General features: G+C 24.4%; 2 protein-coding genes across 8 annotated transcripts; both read right to left on the minus strand.

Moving 5' to 3' along the window:
• Positions 1-498: 498 nt before the first annotated feature.
• LOC107164887 (uncharacterized) lies at positions 499-9457 on the minus strand. Of its 4 annotated transcripts, XM_089217657.1 has the most exons (7): positions 9197-9450; positions 8723-9072; positions 7292-7374; positions 6218-7207; positions 5723-5948; positions 3893-4063; positions 499-974 (listed from the first exon to the last, which is right to left on the minus strand). In XM_089217657.1, the coding sequence occupies exons 2-7, from the start codon at positions 8840-8842 to the stop codon at positions 936-938; spliced, it is 1629 nt and encodes a 542-aa protein (XP_089073783.1). In that variant the 5' UTR covers positions 8843-9072; positions 9197-9450; the 3' UTR covers positions 499-935. The 4 variants fall into 4 exon arrangements, with proteins under 4 accessions (XP_089073783.1, XP_089073782.1, XP_089073784.1 ...); XM_089217656.1 differs by having other exon boundaries at positions 8723-9450; XM_089217658.1 differs by having other exon boundaries at positions 3846-4063; positions 8723-9446.
• A 6256-nt stretch (positions 9458-15713) lies between these two features.
• On the minus strand, positions 15714-26673 carry LOC149061705 (dolichyldiphosphatase 1-like). Of its 4 annotated transcripts, none has more exons than XM_089216403.1 (7): positions 25801-26673; positions 25398-25657; positions 22357-22457; positions 22100-22284; positions 21364-21462; positions 20291-20419; positions 15714-17326 (listed from the first exon to the last, which is right to left on the minus strand). In XM_089216403.1, the coding sequence occupies exons 2-7, from the start codon at positions 25447-25449 to the stop codon at positions 17191-17193; spliced, it is 702 nt and encodes a 233-aa protein (XP_089072529.1). In that variant the 5' UTR covers positions 25450-25657; positions 25801-26673; the 3' UTR covers positions 15714-17190. The 4 variants fall into 4 exon arrangements, with proteins under 4 accessions (XP_089072529.1, XP_089072528.1, XP_089072527.1 ...); XM_089216402.1 differs by lacking the exons at positions 25398-25657; positions 25801-26673 and adding exons at positions 23645-23733; positions 23798-24160; XM_089216401.1 differs by lacking the exons at positions 25398-25657; positions 25801-26673 and adding an exon at positions 23645-24160.
• Positions 26674-26691: the final 18 nt, after the last annotated feature.

Genomic DNA, 26691 nt, shown 5'->3' on the forward strand with positions numbered 1-26691 from the left:
AGGGTTTTTTAATGCCATATCTATTAATAATTAATTAATAAATATATAACAGTAAAATAATACGCAATAGTAATATTATGTAAGTATACATTAAAACTAGTAAAACGGTATGCTCGAGAGCGCGGATTTTCAATATTTTGAATGGTCGGGGGGGGGGCACATATATAAATTATTTAATTTTAATTTTAATTAATAGCTCAAAATTAAAATAAAGTAAATATACTATATATTAAATAGTTAATTCATTCTAATTTTTAAGCTAATGGAGGAAAACGTGATCTGCTGATCAAATTTGTTATATTATGCATTTATAAGATGGAGACAACACAATATGTGGGTATCACATCATCTTAAAGAAATTGTAGACTAATTTTAAATTACCAAATTAAAACAAATGAAGTAGATAGTACAGATTTTCACAACAACAGTAATCAAAATAATTTATTTTAAATATAAGGATTTAGGAATTCACAAATGAGTATAATATACAATCTATCATTATTTTTAATTATTTTTGTTTTATTGTCAAATAAAATAATTGAAAAAAACACAATACTTTCATAATTCTAATTTTAATCGGTTTGTAATTAATTAACAATTTCATATTGATCATATGTTGTCCAGCAATTAATCAATACCAACATATTTATTAATTCACTAGTAACATGTAGGCCCTAACATTTGAATATATTTTTATGAGGTACAATGCTTACCAAAAATTAAATCATCTCCTATTTATTATAATTATTAAAACAACTAAATTTCATACAGTATAGTAACAGTTCAAAAATGTAAAAAAAAAAATATGTTTCTAAAACAAATATCACAAAATCTATTATATTAAATATGAATGTTAAAATTGAAAAAAAATAACATAAAAAAAAATTAATTAAATTAACATAATATATGTAATTGATTGTGTAAATAAAATAAAATCAGTCGTAGAGTAATGAAAATGCAGTTGACAGCACTATCTGTAAACATATTAAAAAAAAATTATATCTTATTAAAATAAATTAGTGGGTTTAAATTAGCTTATGTTAAAATATTATTCACATGTAGCAGGTACTAAATAGCATAGGCGTATGCACAGGTCAGGTCATGGTCTACCATGAAAGCCGTATTGAACTTGTTATACATATTGCGCCCTGATAAATGTTGATCATGATACTTTAATAACACAATTACAAATTAAATTTTGAATGATAATAATTAATTAAATACATTGAAAATTGAACAATTAAATTGATAAAATATTTTAAGTATTCTAAACATCTAAATCAAAATAATTGGTTTGGCCCATCTAGTCAAAAAGGTCTGCACACACCTATGCTAAATGGTCTAAGATTGTAATATTATTAACAAAGGACAATATTTGACAATAGCAAAATACCAATTTGTCCAATTTACAATTGATATTATGATCTATTTTTATAAAAAGACGATTTGGCTCAAATTTATATCAAATTATATCAATGTTACAGCTTTTAAACAATTTAATGCATTCTTAAAATTTGTCTTCAAAGCCTTAAGAGCTATAAACTATGAGTTGTAATCAACACTATTACCTATAATATCTAAAATTAATTTTAGTTGTCATGTAATACATAGTGTAACAACTAGAACTGACAAATTGAAATACCTAATTCTAATAATTATATATGTATAATAAATATTTTATATCATTTACAGACACTCTCATACCATTACAGTATGACATTTTTTACAATTATTTTTTATACTAAAAATATAAAATTTAAAATCTGATAGTTTTTTTGGAAAAATTCAAAATATCTAGCCAATTTGTAATATGATCATAGTAAAAAATGTGTTCATGTTATGTAGTTAATTTGAAATCTCATTTTTGTGAAGTAAAGTTGAACTAGCCGTATAATTCATTTTAAATTATTAATTAAAAAATAAATAAATATTTTTTGAGTATTTTAAAATAGATAATTGTTAAAGATAAATTTATATATTTTTTAATATTACTTAAAGACTTATCTCAAAGAATTTGATATTTAAAAAAATCATTTGTCATAAATAAATAATTTAACAATTAAGTTTTCAAAGATTGACTAGGTAATTAGATATTTTGAAATTTTTTATTTGCAGTTTTAAAAAATTAAAATTAAATATATAAGTTATATTGTAAGTGTAGCCCATGAGTTAATTTATATGTATATATATAATTTTAAATATAGATTAGAACAGGAGTAATTTCATTTGTCAGGTCTTTCAGTTTCACTATATCATGTCCAGTGTTTGGAAAGAATGTCGTTCATGAACGCATGTTCACACGTTCATGTTCATAGTTAGTGAACGATACGCGAACGTCGCTCATTTTTTAAAAATAGAACGTGAACGTGAACGACGTTTATATTTTTAATGAATTTGAACGATTTTAAAGACGCTCAATTTATTTACTATTTAATAAATATAATATGTTAATATGTATATATTTTAGATACTTTAGAAAATGTATATGCTCTAAAGTCTAAATTGTTTTTATTTTTGGGTTGAGACCTATATGTTTATGGGTTTTTATACAAACTGCTGGTTAACTATTTATAAACAAAAAATTATATGAACAACCTTATGAACGCGTTCATTTTTTCAAAGAATGTGAACGTGAACGCGTTCGTTTGAAAAAACATGAACGTGAACGTGAACGAGTTCTTTTTTTAATGACTGAACGTGAACGTGAACGAATTCATTTTTTTAGAACGTTCCGAACACTGATCATGTCCAATATGTCCATAGACACGAGGGGGGGGGGCGGTAGGAGATTCAAACCCACTTTAAACATGGAAAGTAAATAAATGTATTTATTACATAATGCATAATCGTTAGGGTTCGGAAGTTATAGGAGTTAAAAAAGACAAAATATGCACAAAAAAATTATAAAATATACATGGAATAGGCAAAATATGCAAAAAAATATCTATAAATATGCAAAATATTAATCAAAGTTCATTAACTAAAAACACATAATGTCGTTATTACTTAGGAATTATTATATTTATCAATACACAAAAATGATAATATTGAAAACTAAAGTATGGCGTTTAACTGGTTGGCATTTAACAGGGGTGGATCCAGCCAAAAATAACGGGTGGGGGGGCAGTAGTATTTCATAGACGTAAATATAGAGGCTGTTTCCAAAAATTAATAATTAATATACATAATAAATTGTATATGGATATGAAGTTTTTTAGAGAACGGGGGATCGGGGCGATCGCCCCGATCCCCCCCCTGGATCCGCCACTGACATTTAACATTTTATTGAATTGAAAAATAGTAAAATATTTTTTCATTATTATATTATTATTGAAGATTACTTAAAATACATAGTTTAAGAAAAAAAAAAATTAATTTTTTATAAAATTTAAAATATGTATGATATACGTATGAAAACCAAGAAATATGCATTTACTTCTTTAAATTCAACGAAATATGCAAAATATGCATTTTTAATTTTTGAACTTAACGTCGTATAGTTTGGAGTTCTAGCTAGGTTTGCTAAAAATCGAGAGCATACAGAATAATATGCTCTATGAATCCTATAAATTCCAAATCCTAATTATCATTATGACAACCTCTCTCATATTATACCATATTATTATAGCTTGACTAGCTTGTCTATAGCACTGTGCCCTGTATAATGTATATTAAAATATACAATCAAATGAACTATGTCAAAATAACAATTATTTTTTGACTATATAATATAAGAATATTGTCCCCAGAAGAAATAAAAAGTATATCGTATTATGTGTTAATATTTTTGAAACACTAGTTAAAAATAATTACTGTTGGTAAAATATGCTATAACAATATCTTACATTACTGAAGTAAACTAATTTGATCATTAGTAACGTAAATTACGGACAACACCTTCCCGAAACAAGCTTTTGTTTGGACGTTTGTATGTATCAATAACTCCATATGACCGTGTTGTTTTCTCAGACTTTGATTGAGTTTTACTAAAAACTGGAGTTCGAACAGTAGATGTTATGTTATGTACTTGTTTTTCAAAATCCAGTTCTAATGATTTAATTTCCTTTAATAACAACAAAATTAAATTGTTCAGTCTTAATTATTTTTTATACTCTATAGTAGGTAAAAATTATTTTGCTAATAAGAATTACAAATATCTTTTGAGCAAAGTACTGTAAACAAGCAGCTATTTAAAGATTATCATAAATCGTATTTATAAACATTTTGAAGATTCTGAATTAATCTATCACTACTCATTTTATTTATAAGAATACATGAAATATAATATTAATTGAGCAAAATATTTTTAAAAATCAAAGCAACAGAATCATGAAGGATTCAAGCATATAATTATTTTAAATCAAAAATTAATTTATATATACAGGTGTCCCAAAGAGATCTGATATTCTGACAAATGAAATAACTTTTATTCTAATCAATATTTTTTAAAAATTTCTTTTAAATATAATCCATAGACACTTGCGCTACATTTTTAGAATACATTTTTTATTTTTTATTTTTTAATAGTGAAAATAAAAAACTTAAAAATTGATAAAAATTTTTTTCGAAATATTCAATATAGCCAATTTGTAAATCTGATTTTTAGAAAAATGTATATGGTAAAAACACTTATTTAAGTCAAATGGCTGATTTTTTACAATTTTTTAAATATTAATATTTTCGTTAAGTAAATTACGATCTAGTTTATGTATTATGTTAGAAACATTTTAATTTCAAATAATATAAAGTTTTTTAAAAATATTTTATAAGAAAATTTTTAAATAGGTGCATGTTAAAATATAATTATTTTTTTTATTGCATTTATTTTAATAATATGTGATGTATAAACTATAAATTACTATAATTAATTATAATTCACTTAACGAAAATATTGATATTTAAAAAAATTGTAAAAAATTCAGCCATTTGACTTAAATAAGTGTTTTTACCACATACATTTTTCTAAAAATCAGATTTACAAATTGGCTATATTAAATATTTGGAAAATTTTTTTATCAATTTTTAAGTTTTTTATTTTCAGTATTAAAAAATAAAAAATATATTCTAAAAATGTAGCGCAAGTGTATGAATTATATTTAAAAGAAATTTTTTAAAAATATTGATTAGAATAAAAGTTATTTCATTTTTCAGATCTCTGTGGGACATCCTGTATATATATTTTGTAAAATATATTTCCATAGAATTATCATAATTTATGTTTGAGTGGGCAGTTAAAAAATTAAAACATATTTAATACTAATTATTATGTGATATTTCACAGCTTTAATACATGCAAGATATACCTGTCTTTTATTGGCTGTTGAAGTGTTGAGAAATTGAAAATTATATAAATAATGCATTTTAACCCATTGATTCAGATTGAATATCACTATTCGACTTAAATTATAAAATCAAAAGTGGATAATATTTTAGAAGAAGATATCTTAAATAATATAATACCTATCCTTTTTTAAATATAAAATAACAAATATTAATTTTATATTTTTAAACATCTGTATAACAACAGACTTTATTATTATAAAAGACAGATATATTGTAATATCCAAAATATTGTTTATGTTAAATTTTTGTTCTTATTTTAAAGTAATAATAGAATGAGTAACTGTTCTCCATAAGTAGGTTTATTTTAAGACTTAAACTTTGGAGGATAGTTTTTAATTTTTTAGATAGTAATTTTAGCATTAAATACAATATTAATTACCTGCGTTATGGAATCTATGTCTTTAATAAGTCTACCAGTGTATTTGATCTTTTGTTTATCATTGTAATGTCCCCAATATTTGGCATATGCTTCTAAAATGTCAATTTTCTCAATTTCAATTTGTTTGTTTTCAATTTCCATTTGTTTACATTTAAGCTGATACTCTGCCAATTCATTTTCAAGATGACACAAATCTGTTTTCAATTGTCTGTTTTCTTTGTCGTGACTGGAGAAAAGTCAAAACATCATAGTCATAACAATAAATACAATAAAATTTTTAACTAAAAATATGAACTATTAAAATTTTTAAAAACTTAAAAAAAAGGTTAGGAAAATCTTAAGTAAACCCAATTTAAATTATTAAATATAAGTAAATGTAAATAAATTTGGTTCAATTTTTATATATTTAAAATCATTTTACACTAGATTGTTTGTCATATATACCTACTGACAATTTATTATTAATATCATCTAAATGCAACAAAATTAATTTACCTGTGGTATTCTATTTGAAGATCTTCTAATTCTTGATCAATATCTTGAGCCCTTTGAGTTTGCATTACTATTTCTTGACTAGTGTCCATTACATCCCAATGTTGTTGAATCATCGATTCATTTTGATTTAATAATTCTTCTTTTTTCTCCACAACTTCGATTTCTGTCATAGCCTTTAGTTCAAGCTCCTTCCTATTATTTTCCATTTCATCAAGTTGTAACTTCAGACCAATTTTTTGCATGTTGAGTGAAATTATTTTATTTGTTAGATATTGATGTTTCTGGAACAAATTCTTCACCAACTCCAACAGACCAATCATATTTTCTAAATTATGTTCACCTTCCTGAGTGATTTTCAATAAACCGATCTTTTCAACAACAGAATTATAGTCAAGTGGTACATTGAATTGGAAATTTTGTAGATTGTAAATGGTGTGTTTTATTGTGTCATTGAAGTTTTTCTCATTCATTAGTGCGTAAGACAGCTCTCTGATAGTAGCTTTCTCAATGACACTAATACATTTGTCACAGCCAGATTTTAGCTGTTTGACTGCTTCAACTAACGGACAATTTTCTTTCAAATTTGTTAAACACGAATTTAGCTTATCTTGATTAGATTTAAAAACCGATATTTTATCCAAAACACAACTAACTAACAACATACTTTTATAAAGAACATTTGGTGCATGTTCTTCACAAAACTGTTGCATAGTATCACGCTTCCATTTGGTTTCATTAAGCGCCACTGTAAGCGAGTTAATAATTTTCAATTTTTCCGAGTTGTACAGTTGCAAGTTTTCAATCTTGATTGTTTTCAAGTCAATATTTTCTTCCAGCTGTACCACTTGACTTAATAAACTGTCAACAACATCTTGGAAATATTTTCTTTCTACTAATATGTTCTCACTAATGAGTTCCATGTTTTCTTCTAATGAAATCTCTTTATTTTTCAAATATTTGAAGTCATTTAAACAAATAAATCTTGAATCACTAAAAAACAACAATTGTAAGTGAAAGCGACTTGCTTGCAAAACCATGATTTCTAAAAATATAATAATATAAGCTTAAACAAACCTGAATGGACACCGTGTGTTCACAAAACTTGATGATAATTGTTTAAGTTCCGGTGTTAAAGTTAGCTTTTTTCTTCCGGAAAACTTAAAAACATAGAATAATTTTAAATGAAGATTAAATTACAATGTATTATAATAATATAATTTTTTCAACGCACTGAATCAATTAATAATTACAAGTTATACTGTTACATATTTTTAAATACATAGGTAGGTACTTATTATATAGATAACATACATGTATGATGTATTACATATCATTGTTTTATCATTTACTAACTTTAGTATTGCTGATCAAACACTTTAGTAGGTAAATACTTTTTTTGGATTAAATAAATTGTTATGCATAAATTATAAACATATTTCATATGAAGTCAGTAATCCAATTATGATTTGTTTTTATATAAGTTATTTATTTTACATATTTCATGTTTTATGTTTTTTATAGTGTGTAGGTAGATATTTAAATCTGGATATTAATTAATGACAAATATTTAGTTATGATAATAAGTTACAACAAATTATAATATAATATCTATTATTAAATGAGGTAAAATAAAGTTCAAAATATTAATTTTATCAATTAATATTTCCAAAAAGTAAATTAATTAACTGATTAACGACAAAGAGAATCATTTGTCTTTAATATTTTATTTTTGTTATAAGTAACAAAAAAGTATTGAGTATTAGTATTAAAATAGAAGTCAATGGTATCTATTGGCAAATAAATATTTATGACCTTTATATTATGATAGTTTTTGATTTGAGTTATTAAAAATTTGGTAAATTATTATTCAACATAATTATTCATAAAACTTGAATATTAACTTTATAATACTTAAAACTGTAGGTAATTTATGAATATTTAAATAAGTTGGGCTCAGTTTGTAATTAGTATGCATTTGAATATTTTAACTGATCAATTGTACCTACTGTATGCTATATATAATTAATAGGTACATTGCTATGAAAGCACAAAATATGTTTTATGAAAGTGTGATTAAAAATATCAATTATTGAATATGTAGCTATTTAAACGTTTTAGTTTAAAAGTAGAATATATTTTATAATTTTAAGGTCATATTTACTCTTTTTATGGTATTTTGTTACTTAAGTAAGAACTTTACAATTTCAAGAAAATAAAAATAAAGATTTTAATCAAGACAGTCAATTCAGTGGAAGGATAGAAATCTTCCTACCAATTACTACCTATTTTAAATTTTATACCATATTTTTTTCTACGAAACTTTACAAACAATTTTATATGATTTATTTCAGAAATTATAATATGGTACCTATAGGTACAATAATAAATACCTGAATAATATTATTTTAATTTTGTGTGTAACTTGATAGTTGTTTTATATAAATTTAAAGTTAACATCATAATTTTTTTTCTAAAAAACTTGTAAAAAACTATTCACGTTTTTACCTTATTGTTTTTGCCGGTGGCCCGATAAGAATAATCGTCATCGATTTCCGTCATCGGGTTGCTGCCATCTTCGTAAGCCGCCGCCGTCGCTGGCGCCGAGGGGTTATCCAGATTCGACATAATATTTTATTATTGTTATGTTAATTTGTACCGCGTACCTATTTGTCTCAAAAATTGAACAGAAATCGAAAAAAATAAAACGGATTAACCCGAACAATGTTAACAACGAGCATTTACGATCGATCGATTTTATTCCGTCAGAAACGTATTACGAAAGATATTATTTATACTGTATTACTGTCTGGTTGACTGATTGAGTTCGCGAGAATAATTATTTTTCAACGGGTGAACTACAACGAGTAAGAAAATATAACAATCAGTATAATAATAATATGTATACAATACATTATATGTGTATATAATATAATATTATTTTATATATATATATAATATATGCACCTATATACCTATTACCTAGTCGAACAATAATATGTTTTGGACGAAACTCAAATCGATGAACTCAAATAAATTGATGCACGGCGATTTCCGATTATTCACTGTCCACTGGACGTCGTAAAACGTTGCGCGGCGAAAGTAATATTATTGTGATAATCGTTTATTACAGTAAGTTGTCCTCTGCTGCTCTTTGAGACTTGGTGTGCGCTGGAGAGGCGATGCAACGATACGCGAATTAATACGATTATAATTCATAATAACGATGTTATGGAAACTCCACACGGCCCACACGCAATCGGTCTAATAATAGAAATAAATACGAGTGCAGGTGAATCGATTATGATGGCGGCGGCGGCGGCGGCGACGATAATATTATTATTATTATGTTCATTATAGTCGCGACGTTCAGACGTGAAAACGATTAAATTTATCGTTATCGCCGCTAACCAAGATAAAAGTTGTCGAAAGAAGACGGGTGACGGATGACGGTTTCCACGACGTCTAAAGAGAATAAGGTTACCGCGTGCCGTGATGTACAGGCGCTAATTGGCAATTAAATTTGCAGAGGCAGTGAGGCTAGGAACGGTTGAGACTCAAATGTTGAGCAATAGACGCAAAACGCAAGGACCCGGTTCAGTGGTCGTGGGTGTTTTGGCATCGTGAATTCTATATCTAACAACACTAATATTGACACCTGTGGTTATAGTACATTTTATCATAATATTACTCTTGATTTCTAATATTTTTATAGTATGATATAAAAATTCGATTTAGATTCTGAACGTAGCGCATATAATGTTGATTATTTATGAGTTATTTATAGATCACTGGAAATTTCGATTTTTTTTTGGAAGTGTCGGTAAAATGAAAGTGTGTGAGTTACACTCTGGGGAAGTAAAACTTCTTCTAGATTCTGAACGAAGTGTATTGATTTTACAATGATGTTTGTTTGTTTTTTTTTTTTTGTGTGTGTGTACAGCATAACTAGTCGCTTTGATTTAAACTTTGGGGGAGGTTTCCGATGTAAAATTTAAGATCCTTGGTGCATTATAAAGGTCAAAAGTAAACATTTTCCAACAGTTTTCAAAAAAATCGAGAAAAACAAAACAAAAAATGACAGAAAAACGGGATTTTTTACGCAAAATCAGTTTTCGACCAAATCGATTTTTTTATATGGTTGTAATTCAAAAACCTAATCACTGTAAATACTTGAAATTTTCACCAAATGTTTATGTTAGTGTTATCTATATACAGTTTAATTTTCAAAAATTTTTTGACTTTTTTTGAGTTATTTATAGACCACTGAAATTTTCAATTTTTTTGTGAATTTTTTTTTGAAGTGTCGGTAAAAAATTGTTGGACGACCAAAACAAATTGAAAATTTAATACACGGTTCCTTTTGAGTTGTTCTTATTGTAGCTAAAAAAAATTAAAAATCGTAAGTCACAATTTTTTTTAATAAGCGTTTACAGTTCAAAATTTTACGAAATCTGTCGAAAACGCGAAAATTTGCAAGTAATTTTGAAGTTGAAAAATCATAAAATTGTTTGCGTTCTTAACTAAGGATTAAAAATACAACACTAAGTTTTCTATAAGTTTTCCTTCAAGTAGCTATAGAGAAAACTCGAAGCATCATTATAGGAAAAATTCTAAGTGCGTTTGAATTTTAAATTTTTACGAAATAGCGTAACAATAACGATTTATCCTGAAACGATTTTAAATATTTGTTATTATTCAAAAAGTATAAGTCGTAGATACTTGAAAATTTCACAAGTTATTTAGATAGGCATTTTCTATACATGATTTAATTTTCAATAAATTTTTTGACTTTTTTTGAGATATTTATAGACGACTGAAATTTTAAATTTTTCTGAAATTTTTTTTTTGAAGTGTCGATAAAATTTTTATGGCCCTATCAAAATACTTGAAAATTTAATACAAAGTTCCTCATAAGTTATTCTTATAGTGATTAAAAAATTATAAGAATACATAGGCACAATTTTTTTTTATAAGCGTTTATAGTTCAAATATTGACTTAATACGTAAAAATTACGGCAATTTTCAAATTATCTTAGATCGAAATTCATAAAAGTTTTTCTTTTTAATTCTATGATTTGAGAATTTAATACAAGGCTCATAATATATTTTTACAATAGCAGGTGAAAAATACAAGAAATGTAAAGTCACATTTTTTTTTTACAAACATTTAAATTTTAATTTTGACACATACGTAAAAACCACGAAAATTCGCAAATTATTATAAGCTAGAAATTCATAAAAAATTTTCTTTTTAAATTTAAGATTTGAAAATTTAATACAAGATTCCTTACAAATTTGTCAATCTTTATCACAAAAAAAATGTCCACCGGAAATTCAAATTAAATTTTTATTAGCATTTGAATTTCAAATATTGACAAAAATTCGTCAAAACCATGAATATTTGCAAATTATTTTGTAGTTCAAAATTCATAATATTGTTTGTATTTATATCTAAGGTTAGAAAATTTAACACCAAGTTTTGCTTCAAATATCTATAGAGAAAATTTGAAGCGTCATTATAGGAAAAATGTTTTGAGCGTTTGAGTTTTAAATTTTTATGAAATCGCGTAATGATAACGATTTATCCTCAAACCAGGTATATGTATATCTATGATAATATAAAGTATTATGAATTATGATAACTACATGCAATGTTTTTGGAAAAATTGATTAACCATGCCTTATTCAAAATACGTCCTAATTGAAAAATAATGTATTTGTTTCAAAATAGAATATATGACAATATTTAAATATAATATATCCTAGACTGACAAATCATCTCCGTTCAGAATTGTTTTTCGTATACAATGATACCTATCATTGCATTCAAATGTGATCCCATCCATTACAGTAACCTACTGTACAGCAGAGCGACATCCACGACTTACCCGCCTTTTTTATTTTGTAGTTATGCTTAATAATGAGTGATACCCACTTACCCGCTTTTAGATTCTGAACGAAGTGATGAATGTATTGATTTTATAATGATGTGTATTTTTTTTCATAAGTATTGGGTCCGTTGAATCATAAAGTGTGATAGGGAGGAGTGAAAAAAATCAGTACGAAAAAAACACATAAAATACACACTGAAAATATTAATTTAAAAAAATAAACAATTTTCAATAGCACTACCAGTGGCGTGCCCACAGGTTAGGTGTTATATCCCCCCCATTGGCTTTTTTTTGTTAACTTCAACTTATTAGATATTGCCATAGACATTTATAAACATTTATATATGGATATGGATATTACTTTTAAAATTATCAGTAATAAGTTATTGCTTATAAATTATTTCCCGTTGGCTATTATAAACATTCACTATAGGGATTATACTGATTATAGATCAGTGATTATGTATTCATGTTCATGAGTAATAAATCCTCTAAGTAATAATTAATAATTAATTATGTTTATGGTAAGATATAAGATAGAATGATGGATCATGCTTATCACGTAGACTAAAAGTATAGATATAAATTTTCGTTTGGAATAACGAATAACTAAGTTGTTTTTAAGAATTATTTTTCTTTTGTATATTAATTATTTTAATAAAGGTTATAAATGTTTTTACTTTAATGTTGTCATTTTATTTAAACAATAGTGTATAGTGTGTGGCTATTTAAATTAATTCTAATTGTAGAATGATACTCAATATGCATGAATGTACATATTATGTTTAGCAATTTTTGTGTTTGGATAACCATGATTAATTTAAATGTACCTACTTTTACTAAACAATTTATAACATATATCCCTCCCCATTGAAATTTCCTGGGCACGCCACTGAGCACTACCAATACAATTTTGTAACCTCACTTTTTTCACAAAGAGGAGAGTAGAATTGAAAAAACAGAAAACACACTAAGCAAATGACGTGCTGTCACACTCGGACATATAATATTCAAGTGATTTCTGTCGCAGTCATACACACGTATTCATACACCGTTTCATTCTTTCGTGGCGTTTCATTTTTCGTGACGATTTTTTTCTCCATTCTTACTTCAAGAAAGAAGTTTTAATTCAAAAATTTTGGTTGACTAAAAAAACTTGAAAAATTAATACAAGGTTCCTTATGAATTGTTCTTATTGTAGCTAAAAAAAATTTTAAATCGTTAGTCATAATTTATTTTACTAGCATTTGAAGTTCAACCATTGACAAAAATTCGTCAAAACCATGAATATTTGCAAATTATAATATTGTAGTTCAAAATTCATAAAATTGTTTGTATTTATATTTAAGGATTAAAAATTCAACACTAAGTTTTCCATAGTTTGTCATTAGTGTAATTCATAGTCAGAATTATTTTTTATAAGCATTCAAAGTTTGAATTTTGACAACATACGTAAAAATTACGAAAATTCGCAAATTATTTTAAGCTAGAAATTCATAAAATTTTTCTTTTTAAATCTAAGATTTGAAAATTTTCAATAATTGTATAATATATCCTAGACAGATAAACCGTCTCCGTTCAGAATCGTTTTTCGTATACAATGATATAATATTATTGGATTCAAAATTATTAATTCCATCCATTACAGTAACCCATTTATAAACCTACCTGCTGTACAGCAGAGTGACATCCACGTCTTACCTGCTTTTTTATTAAATATTTAATTATATTAGGTTTAAGTATACAATAATAAAAATATTTATATATTAAATAATGTTATTAACTTTTCACTTTTGAGTCAATATATACCACCATACCGTAATATGGTGTGAATAGGTTCGTAGTATAAATAGACAAAAGCATAAAATTAATTTTGATGTTTTGAAATTACCATTGGGTATAATGTATAAAAGAAATAAAAATATATAATATGCCTGATACCTATGTAAATAAGTTTCAAGTCTCTACGAATTATATTTTTGAATCACGAGAAAATAATTAGAATTGTTTATTTTATTTTAAGTTTAATACTTCGTCTTACAGCCAAATGCGTATAAAAAATGTTTCCTTATTGGTTTTGCATATGTTTTGACTATGAAACTGGTATTAAAGTTACAAGTTTTTTTACCAAGAAATAAAATTTTTATCCACATTAATAGAGAAATATTCAAATTTCAAATGTCTATAATAATAGAACAAAAATAGAACATTAATTATGAAAATTATACACAGAAAAAAATATAATATGTTACGTATAACAACTTTTTATTTGGTTATTTATTAAATTAGTTATTAACATAGTTGCAGCTATTGAATTAAGTTGTGATTATCATTTAAATTTAGTTGACAATATTTGAGAGTTCCCTTAACCATTTATATATTTAGTTAAATTCTTAAATTAGGTACTTAATGACCAACCTAAATCAAGTAGTTTTTTAGTTGTTTCAACTGTTCCAAGTAATATGGTCCACATATTTACGCATGCACAAAATATACATTTGTCCTGGGCCACCGATGACTAACACTGACGACTTACTAGCTATGTAATATATTACATATATTAAAATAATTTGCGAATTTTCGTGATTTTTACGTATATTGTCAAAATTAAAATTTGAATGCATGTAAAAAAAATTGTGGCTATATATTTATTTTATTTTTCAACGGCTATTGTAAAAATATGTTAGAAGCCTTTTATTAAATTTTCAAATCTTAGAATTAAAAAGAAAAACTTTTATGAATTTCTATCTAAGATAATTTGAACATTGTTGTAATTTTTATGTATTTAGTCAAAATTTGAAATTTAAATGCTAATTAAAAAAAATTATGCATATGTATTCTTATAATTTTTTTATTACTATAAGAATAACTTATAAGACACTTTGTATTAAATTTTCAAGTATTTTGATTGGGCCGAAAAACTTTTATCGACACTTAAAAAAAAAAAAATAAAGAAAACTGAAAACATTTAGTTGTAAAGAGAACAAAAAACAATTTTTGAGTAAATATTATTGAAATTAAAAATTGTTTTTGTTAAATGTAATAATAGTAGGCAAAATAGAATGCTTCTAATAATAATAATTAACAGAGCAAATTAAGAATTAAAAAAAGTTATTAAACTGAAGTGATAAAGAGTATTAAATAATAGGAATTGGTACACTCTAGGTATACGATTCATTTAAAATTTTAAAATTTAATACTCTTTCAAATACTGTATGGTATTTAATATAGAAAATTTTGTATTAATAATACACCCTTAATATTTGTTAATACCTATGGAATATATTATATTAATAATATTAATTAGATTAATGTCAAAAGTAAATCGTGATTTACCTAAACAACTGTTAACTGAATGAGTACCTCTAGCTAGGTAGCCATAAATAAATTTAAACAAATTCAACAGTTATAGAGGTACTAAACATAATATTTAAATATTAAATATATATTTGCATTAGATCAGGTGTATATTGACGATAAGGGATTTTGGATAAACCGTTCTTAAGTTTATCATACTCATTAAATTTATACTGACATAATAAAACTGTATTGAAAATGTAACAGGTATTGTTAAATTAATAATGTTAATCAATCGGTGGCTCAACTTTTCTTTAATACATTTATTATTTTTATTTTTGGACTGATGACGGTTTTCACCTATTACTAATTATGATACACAATACATATTATTGCATTATTAATTATTATACATTAACACCTTTATTATTTAATGTAATAAAATACAATATAAATCAGACACAACAAAATAGTATATAATAATAATTATATTATGCTACTGTACTCAATAAATAATTAATTTATATAATAAAAATCATTAAATGTAAAAACTGTTATTCTTATAATATCAACATTAAATTAAATGCATATTAAAACAAATACTTTACTAAGTAATATACATGTAGATGTGTACCATGCAGAAGATATATTATAAGTATATTTATATATGTATTAATATATACATTTTAATTAAATATGCATAGACACATAGTTTATTTATAACCGTATGAGTATTCATATAAATTTGAAATTGCGTATCTACTACTATAACTTAGTTACAAAATATTATGTGGATAATTGATGATTTACTTTCAAATTCTAAAATAATATTGCACATAATATACATACACATTTAAATTAACAATCAAACTTAAACATATTATTCATGTATAACATATTCACATCATCAGATTCAATTTTAATTAATGTTATTAAATGTACTTTTTAATTATTCAAAATAGAAATGAGAGCTTAACCTAATTTAAATAGATGAATTCAATATTAAAATTTTGAGTTAAATTAATTCTTACAAAAAAATAATCAAATTAATTAGTTACTAATTAATAGTAACCTAATTAATGTGAGAATGCAGATAGCATGGAATTAAATATAGATTTTGTTTGTTTATAATTTTTAAATTGTATAAAAAAGATGGTAAATTAAAAATTAAATTATTGGTGTAGATAATTTAAATATAATTGTATTCCATTCGGATTATTTCATTTATTCTGTAATCCAAAAATATCTAAATATTATATAATTTTATCATAAGTTTATTATTACTGAATCAATTATGAACTGTATTTTTATTAAATGTTTAATTATTCTACATATCAAGGATAGGTATTTTTTTTTATAATCTTTGTATTTATTTAAAAAGCTTAGCATACAAATACAATAATTTATATATTTAATGTTATATTAAAATATGTATAAATAATTTATACAATTTTTTAAATGAAAATAATGAAAATAAATAATAATAATAATTGAGTGTATTCAAACATACTATAATGAAATTGAAATAAATTGTAATCGTATACGTTATTTTATGTTTAAATTTGTAATATTATATTGTATTCAGTGTGCTTACTATTCAAAATGAGCTTTAAAATACTGAACATAAATAAAAAGTTAAATGTTTATGATCTAAACATATTACAAACAACATATGGCATAAAAAAAAAAAAAATGTACTGTGCATTTATTAATTTACATAAATACAAATGCTTGCACAGGTTAGTCATGTTAGTATAATGCATTCTATTTTCTTCAAAATGTTAGTCATTGAGATTTTGCAGAAATTGATTTTCGACGTCTGGCTCTAGCTCCTGCTTCATGACGAATATTTGTGTATTCAAACCATAAGACATTTGGAATTAATGTAGTGTCTCTCAACAAAAATAGTTCTGATATTTTCCTAAATAAAAACAAAAACAATATATTATTTTAACAAATACTTAAATGCTTAACTAAGACACACTAAAGCATAGTTTTACCCAAATTACCAGAAGAAAAAAAAATCAATCAATACAATTAAGAATGTTCATTCAATATTGCACACATATTTTATACAGTATATTAAAAAAGATAGGAAACTTTAAAATATAGTTTTCATTCTTTTTATACCACTAGTACAAGCCACAGCAGAGTGTCAATTACCTAACCTAACTGAAACTGATAAAAGATTTCATATTTATTTTTCATAATTTGTTCATAATATGTAAAATAATTTTTAATTTAATATTTAACCTAAAGCTAGTTCTTATAGATAATAGACACTCTAATATATACAATAAAATATAATGAGGCAAGTTAAAAAATTTAAAAAAAGTGTTTTTATTTATTTATAAAAAAAAAATGATTTTAGATTTAAAAATACCATCATTGGTTATAAATTATAATTTAAGTGATGCATAATATATATATATATTTTAATAAGCGTACATTGTAAATTTATGTACAATGTCAATTTATTGAATTACAAAATAAGACAATTATTACCGTTAAATCATAATATTCAAATAAATTGAACATAATATTATAATTCTGATTATTTTAAACGCCAATAACAATAACATTTCAATTTTATTTGTAATAGAAATTATATGGAAATTTATGATTAGACTAAAATATTATGATATTAAATTATAGATTAAAATTATTAAATTTTAAAGATTAAAAGTATTAAGGAATATTAACTGTATTGACTGTATTCAAGAATAAGTTGATTTGTTTGCTTGATAATTTAAAATAATTTAAATAAATTTAAATGACTATTAATATAATAGTTTAATATATAAAGAACATGGTGATCTATCACTATTTTATAGCTGTATGATATTTAAGTGTATTTTTTTGGAAATATAATGAAAAATACATTCATATAGTTTTATTTTTACTTGAATTTATTCTTTGGTACTGCTCTAAATAAATAAGTTTTGGAATTATGTGTAATAAACAATTACATAATATATTTTAAAAAATATGAGTTTATGTACCTTCGAAAAATTACCTTATATTCCATGATATAGGTGGTGGTATAATGGTGGCAAAACCACTTTAAAAAAGTTATGATTTTAATTTTAATTTAATATAAAATAATTTAGAGCAATATTTATCGGTTAATTTATTATTGTATGCCTTATTATAATAAAAAAAGTATATAAATGAACACAAATTATTGTAAAATGCAGAACACAATAATAATTTGGTAGGTAAACTTTGAATTAATATTTTTTGCTTATACTATATTAGCAGATTTAATTCAATTCTATTAATATTGTATGTTGTTAATACTCAAGACATAAAATAAAGCAACATGTCATAAAAAGATCAAAGATGATCTTAAAATATTGTGAAATATACTTTTAAAGCTGTTAAATTTTGAAATAACATACTCAAATAGATTTTTTTTGTGTGTCATACTTTCAGGAAACATATTATGTTGGGTTTAATTAGCAAACAGTATGATTGACCACTAAAAATATGAAAATGCATACTAATCTGAACTCAATAAATAATGTAACATAAACATAGATTGTCATTTTTTTTATCCATATTCCTTTTTTTTTTTCTTAATTCAGCATTCATTTTAAAATTATTCATCAAATTTATCTTGATGTATATTATTTTTAATATAATGGAAAGGATTTTTTTTTCATTATTCAAGTTAGCTAATAAAAATATAACTGCAGTAGAAACCGTTTATAATGGCACCAGTTGTAGTAACAATCAGTTGTACTAACATTAGACTGAATGTCCTAGTAAAATTCCCATATTGTATTTACTAATATATATTATGTATTAATTAATATAACGTCTGTATAACGATAACATAAATTATGATGATTATTTTTGGTTATGTTGGAAAATTTTTCATCTATAATGAGTGCATTTAATTTTTATTGAAGGTGATATAAAATCTGATATTACTAAATACTAAAAAACAGAGTTTAAAGAAATTAAAAAAAAAAAAAAAATGTAGCACAATTTGTATACAAACTAAGATAACTAACAGAACTTTTAATACAATGTTAACTTAATTTTAAAATAATAAAACATCTTGTTTTATGTATGAATTGAAGTCACAATTTAGTGATAAAAATATGACATATTGATTGGTATTACAATATTATGTTCATATAAATCTATAATAATTTTTTTTAAATTATATTTAATCATTTTGGTATGACTAATTTACACAAGTCCCTTGAATGTCATTATAAACGTTTTCTACTGTGTTTGAATTGTGTTGCTCAGCATATTTTCTTTAGTTTATGAATTAAACAATTATAATATTTTTTACAAATCATAATTTAATTAATTTACAACATTATTTTTTGGTACTGCTTCATTAGATTAATGTAATAAATAGTATTTATCATTTATTAATTATTTTTTTTTATTTTTTTATTCGTAAATATAATAGTTCAATGAATAAGCTTTTAGTATGCAAAATGGTTGTATTATTTGACAGTTAAATTTTGCAACAAAACAATTAGACATTAAACAATTTCGAAATGTTAGAATATGATACATTTAATTTTTAAATATATCACTGGAATAAATATATCACAATATGTGCTGATGAAGATGTCAATACGTGAAGTATTTCAAAGCAAAACAAACAAAAATTATTTTAGCACTTCATAGAACTTAAGTCTCAATGCCAAAGCAAACTGCAAATTAATAATTAAAATTAAATTAAACTAATGTTGGACACAGTAGTAGAATCCATACTCCAGATTGAACATACTGAGGATGTCTATAATTTTTACAAAAAAAATCACTAGTGTTATTTTGTATAAAACATTAAGAACATAAATATATTTTTTTAAATCGATAAAGTTATATAAAATGAAAAATTTTTAATTAAACATACCAAGATATAACTGTTGGAAAATAGGGGGTCAATACCACATTAATTATGGTAAACCAAATAGTTCCTATAATAATACCAAATAGTGCTCCATATATTACTTGCTTCCATGTATGGTATTGTAGAAAGATTCTAAAACAGTAAAAATATTATAAAATTTGTAATAATGAAAACATGTTAAAATATAATGAAACAAAAATTGTTATATTAAATATACATATTTCAATACATGGTATAGTCTACACCAATCATGGAATGAATTTTTATTTAAAATCTATCATTAATATTAAGATTATGAACAAAATCCTTGAAAGATCACACAAAAAATAAAAAAATAAAAACACAATAGTAATATCAAAAATGAAATTACTTAATGTTTGGTACTCATAGGCGTGCGCATACTTTGACCGCAGGGGGGGGGGCTTAAAAAGGTCCGAACTAAAGATTCTTGTGTGATGATAATTGATTAATTAATAAAATAATAACTTAATCACATTTATATTTTATTTATACTATTAGATTAAAACTGGCTTCACTTTTTTTTTGTAAAATCTAAAAATGTTCGCTGTCTAGTATAATATACATATCTATGCATTTATTAAAGAAAAAGCAAGAGGCCGCAGGGGGGCCGTGCCCCCCCCCCCCTCCCTCGTGCGCACGCCTATGTCAGTACTGTAACTATGGGAAAGGGGGGGGGACATTTTAATAATATATCAATTATTAAAAAAGTAGAAAGTCATTGTTACAAACATTTCAATGTATTATACAATATTATTACTATTACATTCCCTATATAATTAATTATAGTATGATGAGGTCGATAAACATGATAGAGCATTCTTTTATTTAGCTTCAAAATTAATTGGAAGAAAATATTTGTATTAACCTGATATTTTATAAATAAAATATGAGTAATGATATAATAGTTATACATTTATTTTAATGATAATATCATCAAAAAAAGATATAAAATTAATTTTACTTCTTTTTAAAAACTTAAAATTGTATTTAATTTTTTATTTATCACAAAGATATAAAATAACTATGTTAAAATAATATTATACTTGTTTAAATACCTGCTATAAGAAACTATACAGGCAATAGCAATGCATGATACGGCTCCAGCAACTTTCCAGAAAAACTCTTTAAAAGCTTTGTTGTTAGCATACTGTAACCTAAACAACAAATATTTCTTAAACTTCCACATTATAAAAAAAAGTAAAGATAAGATATTAATTAACTAAAAAACACACAAAACTGAGCTAAATACCCCCAAAAATTAACTTATAGTGACCAAAAAAATCTACTTAAAAAATGAATAATAATTATTAGAGATAGGGGTGTGATAATGGGTGTCATAGTAATTTAAAATATGAATTGCAAAATTAATATGTAAACATTAAATGTTAACTTTAATTTACAGTAAGAAAAAATATGAAATTATTAAAAAAAAAATTAAAAATTAAATTGAAATTAAAAAATATACTAAAAATGTTTAAATTGATTTAAAGTGGCGATAATTTTAATCAAAACAAAAATTCAAAAATCTAGAATTTGAGAAAAACGTACCACATACATACAAAAACTACAAAAGATGCCTTATGATATGAAAAATATGATAAAATTATGTTAATGAAGAAAAAAAAATGCTTAAAAATGCAAAATAAAATTTGTAAAAATTTTTGTAAAAGGGAGCATGAAACTAATTTAGCCAAGATAACATTTTATGGGACCAAAGGAAAAAAAATGCAACTTATTAATATTCTAATTCTATATAAATGAGTCTTACTCTTTGTATTCATTGAAATATACCTTATAAATGTGAAATATAACATGTATGATGCAAAAAACCACATAAATTGAGAATGAGATGAAGGCATGCCATATTCTGAGTACAACAAATTTGTATTTCTAGCTAACGGTCTAGGTTCACGTAATATATGTTTAAGAACTGTATTACATATCTCATTGAGTAACACGCCAATGAAAAAGGTTATCTAAAAATAAAAATTTATTAATATAGACAAAATATAAGTAATGGGATAGTTTTAATTTAAATATTTACTTACTGTATGTAAATCTCGACGAAATAGAATCAATGATATAAAACCAGACAGAATCACAAAAGGTGTCAAACTAAACAACGCCAATAATTTTCCAAATATATTCCCTAAAACATAAGAAGAAAATTATTAGGTAGGTAATGTTCATATGTAAATCAATAAGTAAAACAGTATTTAAAAATAATAAATAAATTATTAAGAAGACATGATACCCGCATGTGTTGTCTTCGTCTTACAAGTGTTTAACATAACAAATTTTACACTTAGCAGATCACTAGCTCCGTTAGTTTAAAAATTATGTAAATGTGTATTGAATAATGTATGAAATACTTAATAATTAATACTGAAATTCATAATATTATTTTTTTCTACTGGAAGGCCTCTACAATCCGCCAAATCTGGCATTGTATATATTATTTTTATTTTTATCTTAGCTTCTATCATCAATTATTCTTATTGTTCTCCTTTGAAACAGATTGAATAAAACATAATAATAATAAAAAAAAAGAATGTTTAGACGAAGACAAATTTTGTATTAAATCAGCTTTGCCTTTATTGGCTAATGAAACAATTATACAACAAATTTTACAAAAAGCCTAGTGTTTATTTTCTGTTTTTTTTTTAAACATTGGGTATTCTTTTATTAATTATTTATAGTACCAGTACATAGTAGCAAATACTAACAAAGACTAATTCCAATTTTCAAACAACGATCATACAATATGTGACATGTATATACCATATTACCGTAGACATTTTGGAGAATACGTCGATAACATTGATAATGTCCACGTCAATTAAATTTATATTGTTATTACTTTATTAGATTAGCTATTAATAGCTAATAAGTTTATTACAATATGTGGCATTTCAGTATTTTTGGAATTAAATAGAAATAGAAAAAAGAGTAGGTACATTGTTGCCAATATAAAAAAGTGAGAGTACAAAAATTTTAAGAGCTCATAAGAGTACATGAACTCTTAAAAGAGTACTAATGGTAACCCTATTAATATGTCTATAATAAAAGGTCTCTAACTGTTAAAAAGTTCAAGATATCTTTGTAGTTTGAATTATACTTTTGTAACTATTGGGTTCTCTGCAATAATAACTCAGAGTACAACAATTTCTTAAGGACAAACAAACTAAATAATTTGAGTAACAGTAGCATTGCTTTCAAATTAATATTTCTGTAACACTAGTTGGATGTTTGAAACATTTGCTCCAGTCCATGTAGAAGTCATGTATTATGATCGGTAAGTGTAGTGTACCTACATTTGCTATTTAATTAACTCACCTTTTGGATATTCAACGAACGTCAGAGACAATGGTACCCAGTCAACGGATTGATCATACCCGCTACTGTTAGAGACAATCGAATCCATACTTGAAAAGAAAAAAGAACTACTGTAGCGTGACATTTTTTACATGATAACTACTAAGAACTAACAATATAATATTATGTTCTCAGTGGAATGTTGAAAAACTGTTAAGCAACCAGAGTAGTTCAGACTTTTGGCCGGTAAACGATAGAAAAGGTGTATACAAATAATTTACTGTTTTTAGAAATGAGAATTAACTAAACAACGATTTTAGGTTTGCGAGGAAAAAGATTGATCCAATTGTCGTCCAAATGAATTTAACTTAATAACTTCGTATAGTATCTCGTCGTCCACACATAATGTTTATTTTGGAGGTGATATTTTCAAGTTACAGAAACGAATTCACCATTCACCGGAAGCGCCAGTTTAATGTTCAAAATTAAATCAACAGAGTAAATTTGACAAGTAACTATTTATTTATCAACAAATGATGTCACATAATATTTTGAACGACTCAAAGGTGATAACAAAACACCAGCTGTATGAATGATAACTATAAACGTATAGGTATGTCCACGATGATAACACCTTCTTGTGATCTGAATTATTTTGTCATAAGCACGATAATACGATGAAACAATTAATAAAACAATATCATTTATGTAGGTAACAAAAATACAAAATTGTTATAATAGCATGGTAATAAGAGAAGGAGTCTATGTTTTGAATCACCAAACATCAAATTGATTTTCGAGACATTATCGTTAGGTTTCACTGGTTTCAGTATAATTCAGATGAGAAAAAAATAGAATGTAAGAATGTGTAGAATAAAAATATGCAATCAATTAAATATCAATAATAATAGGTATAAATGTATAATAAGTAGGGTTCGGAAGTTATAGGAGTTGCATATTTTTCTGGTATGCTGTTGAATTATAGCAGACCAAGCTAGAAATCCGAGCTATAGAAATAGAAAATTAAAAATGCATATTTTGCATATTTCGATAATTTTAGAAAAAAAGTCCATATTTCGTCGATTTTCGAAAAATTTGTATGCATATTTAATATTTTCTACAAAAATTAATTTTTTTTTCATTCTCAACCAATTTATTTTAAATAATGTTACATTTTTTTCAGTTCAATAAAATCTCAAACGCCAACCGGTAACATGCCATATTTTTTATTTTTTTTTATACATTATAAGAGTTTTAAATAATACAATTTTTAAAAATATATATTTTTATAATTTTTTTTTCGTTCATATTAATAAATAATTGATACACTTTTAATAAATAAATACATTTTTTTGCATTTTTCACATTTTTAATGCATACCTAGAAGTAGACAATTAATGGTATCTAGCCCACAGAGAAGAAATTATTTTTTTGTGCAGAATTAAATTATGATTTTATTTAGTATTTTTTTTATTTGTATTTGCTTTCTTTGGTTAAATCTTAAATAATAAATATTAGTTTTTATGACCCCAAAATATCCTAAATTCCTATAATAATATGGTCCTCCAAAAGTTAAGGATATAAACTATTGATAGAATATTCTTATATTAAATTTATAAATTTTGAAACAAACTAAAACAACTGTAAAACCTATACCTACTTACAATGTATTTTCGCGCGTATAAAATGATTAAATCCGTATAGGTAGGTTACGGATTTATTTAATAATAAAATTATGGTAGCACTTACTATCACAATAATATTATATACTTACTATTCAATAGATTTTGTTTCTGATTGTTCGACGACACTGAATAAGTCATCATAACGTCGACAATAACTTGTCAATTTCTACGATTTCTATAAATCAAGTAAAATTAAATTAAATCGATTTACTGATTTAAGCTAACTATATATAATAGGTTTCTTTAATCATATATTATACAGTATATGACATCCATAATATGGTAGTTCCCATAATATCATAGACTGCTGTATATCAACTTGAAGTTAATACGATTTTTCTTAAATCAACTGTGGATCAAAAAAACAAAAAAAATGTTTAATTAGGTACTTACATCTAATAAAAAATATTAAATAAATTCATATCTAGTATGAAATGTATATTACAAATTGAATAATGTAAAATAAGTAGGTAAAAGTTGACAAATACTCACCAGTAAATATTTTATATACCATATTATTTAAGTCAAACCACATTCGCCGACGTCTAAAACTCAAATACGTTTCTGTGACTTAACAAACGGTTGGCTACAATTCATTCAATTCACGTCCGTTCCGTTGTGAGAAAACAAATTTATTTTCCCATATTGTTCCAAATGACTGGGAAAGTAGGTACCTATATATACCTAGTTATTGTGTTATCTTTCCATTCGTTGTGAATTAATAATAGGTAGATAAAATAATTATAGAAAACTTATTCTAACATAAACTATACATATGGTTATGCTAAATATAGTGTAATATACATTTTCAAGCGTCCTATATATAACGATAATAATTAGCCAATAAGTTTTGATTTGAACCTAATCATAAGGTAGTAGGTATCTACAACCAGGGTTGGACAGTATCAAAGATACAAGTATCAGCAATGATACAATTGTATCTTGTATCTTGTATCATGATACATAATTTTAAAGTATCAAGTATCATGTATCTTTTTTTGCCGAAAGATACAAGATAATTTTGTTGTAAAAATGTGTAATAAATAGTACCAAGATATTTCGATTTTCGTTATTAGATAATTTCGTCACGGATTGTATTTTTATGAAAAATTGTCCAGATGCAATCGAGTTGAAATTAACGATAACGAAAAAATGTACCACACAATTTTATAACTTGTAAATAAGCTGTAAGATAATTTTAAAAACATAAAACTAAATTAAGGTGCCCGTATGTCCGTAGCACATTATACGGTTAACGTATCTACAGTTATACAGATAAGCACTAAAGCACTTAACTGAAAAATGTATACAAATTAAGATGTAATTTTTATGCAATCTATTAATTTTGGTGTATTTATATTATTTACTGATGACACTGATGTA

The sequence above is a fragment of the Diuraphis noxia genome, unplaced genomic scaffold (genome assembly GCF_037042655.1).
Source record: "Diuraphis noxia isolate RWA-SAM2 unplaced genomic scaffold, SU_Dnox_SAM2 contig0001, whole genome shotgun sequence".
NCBI lineage: Eukaryota > Metazoa > Arthropoda > Insecta > Hemiptera > Aphididae > Diuraphis > Diuraphis noxia.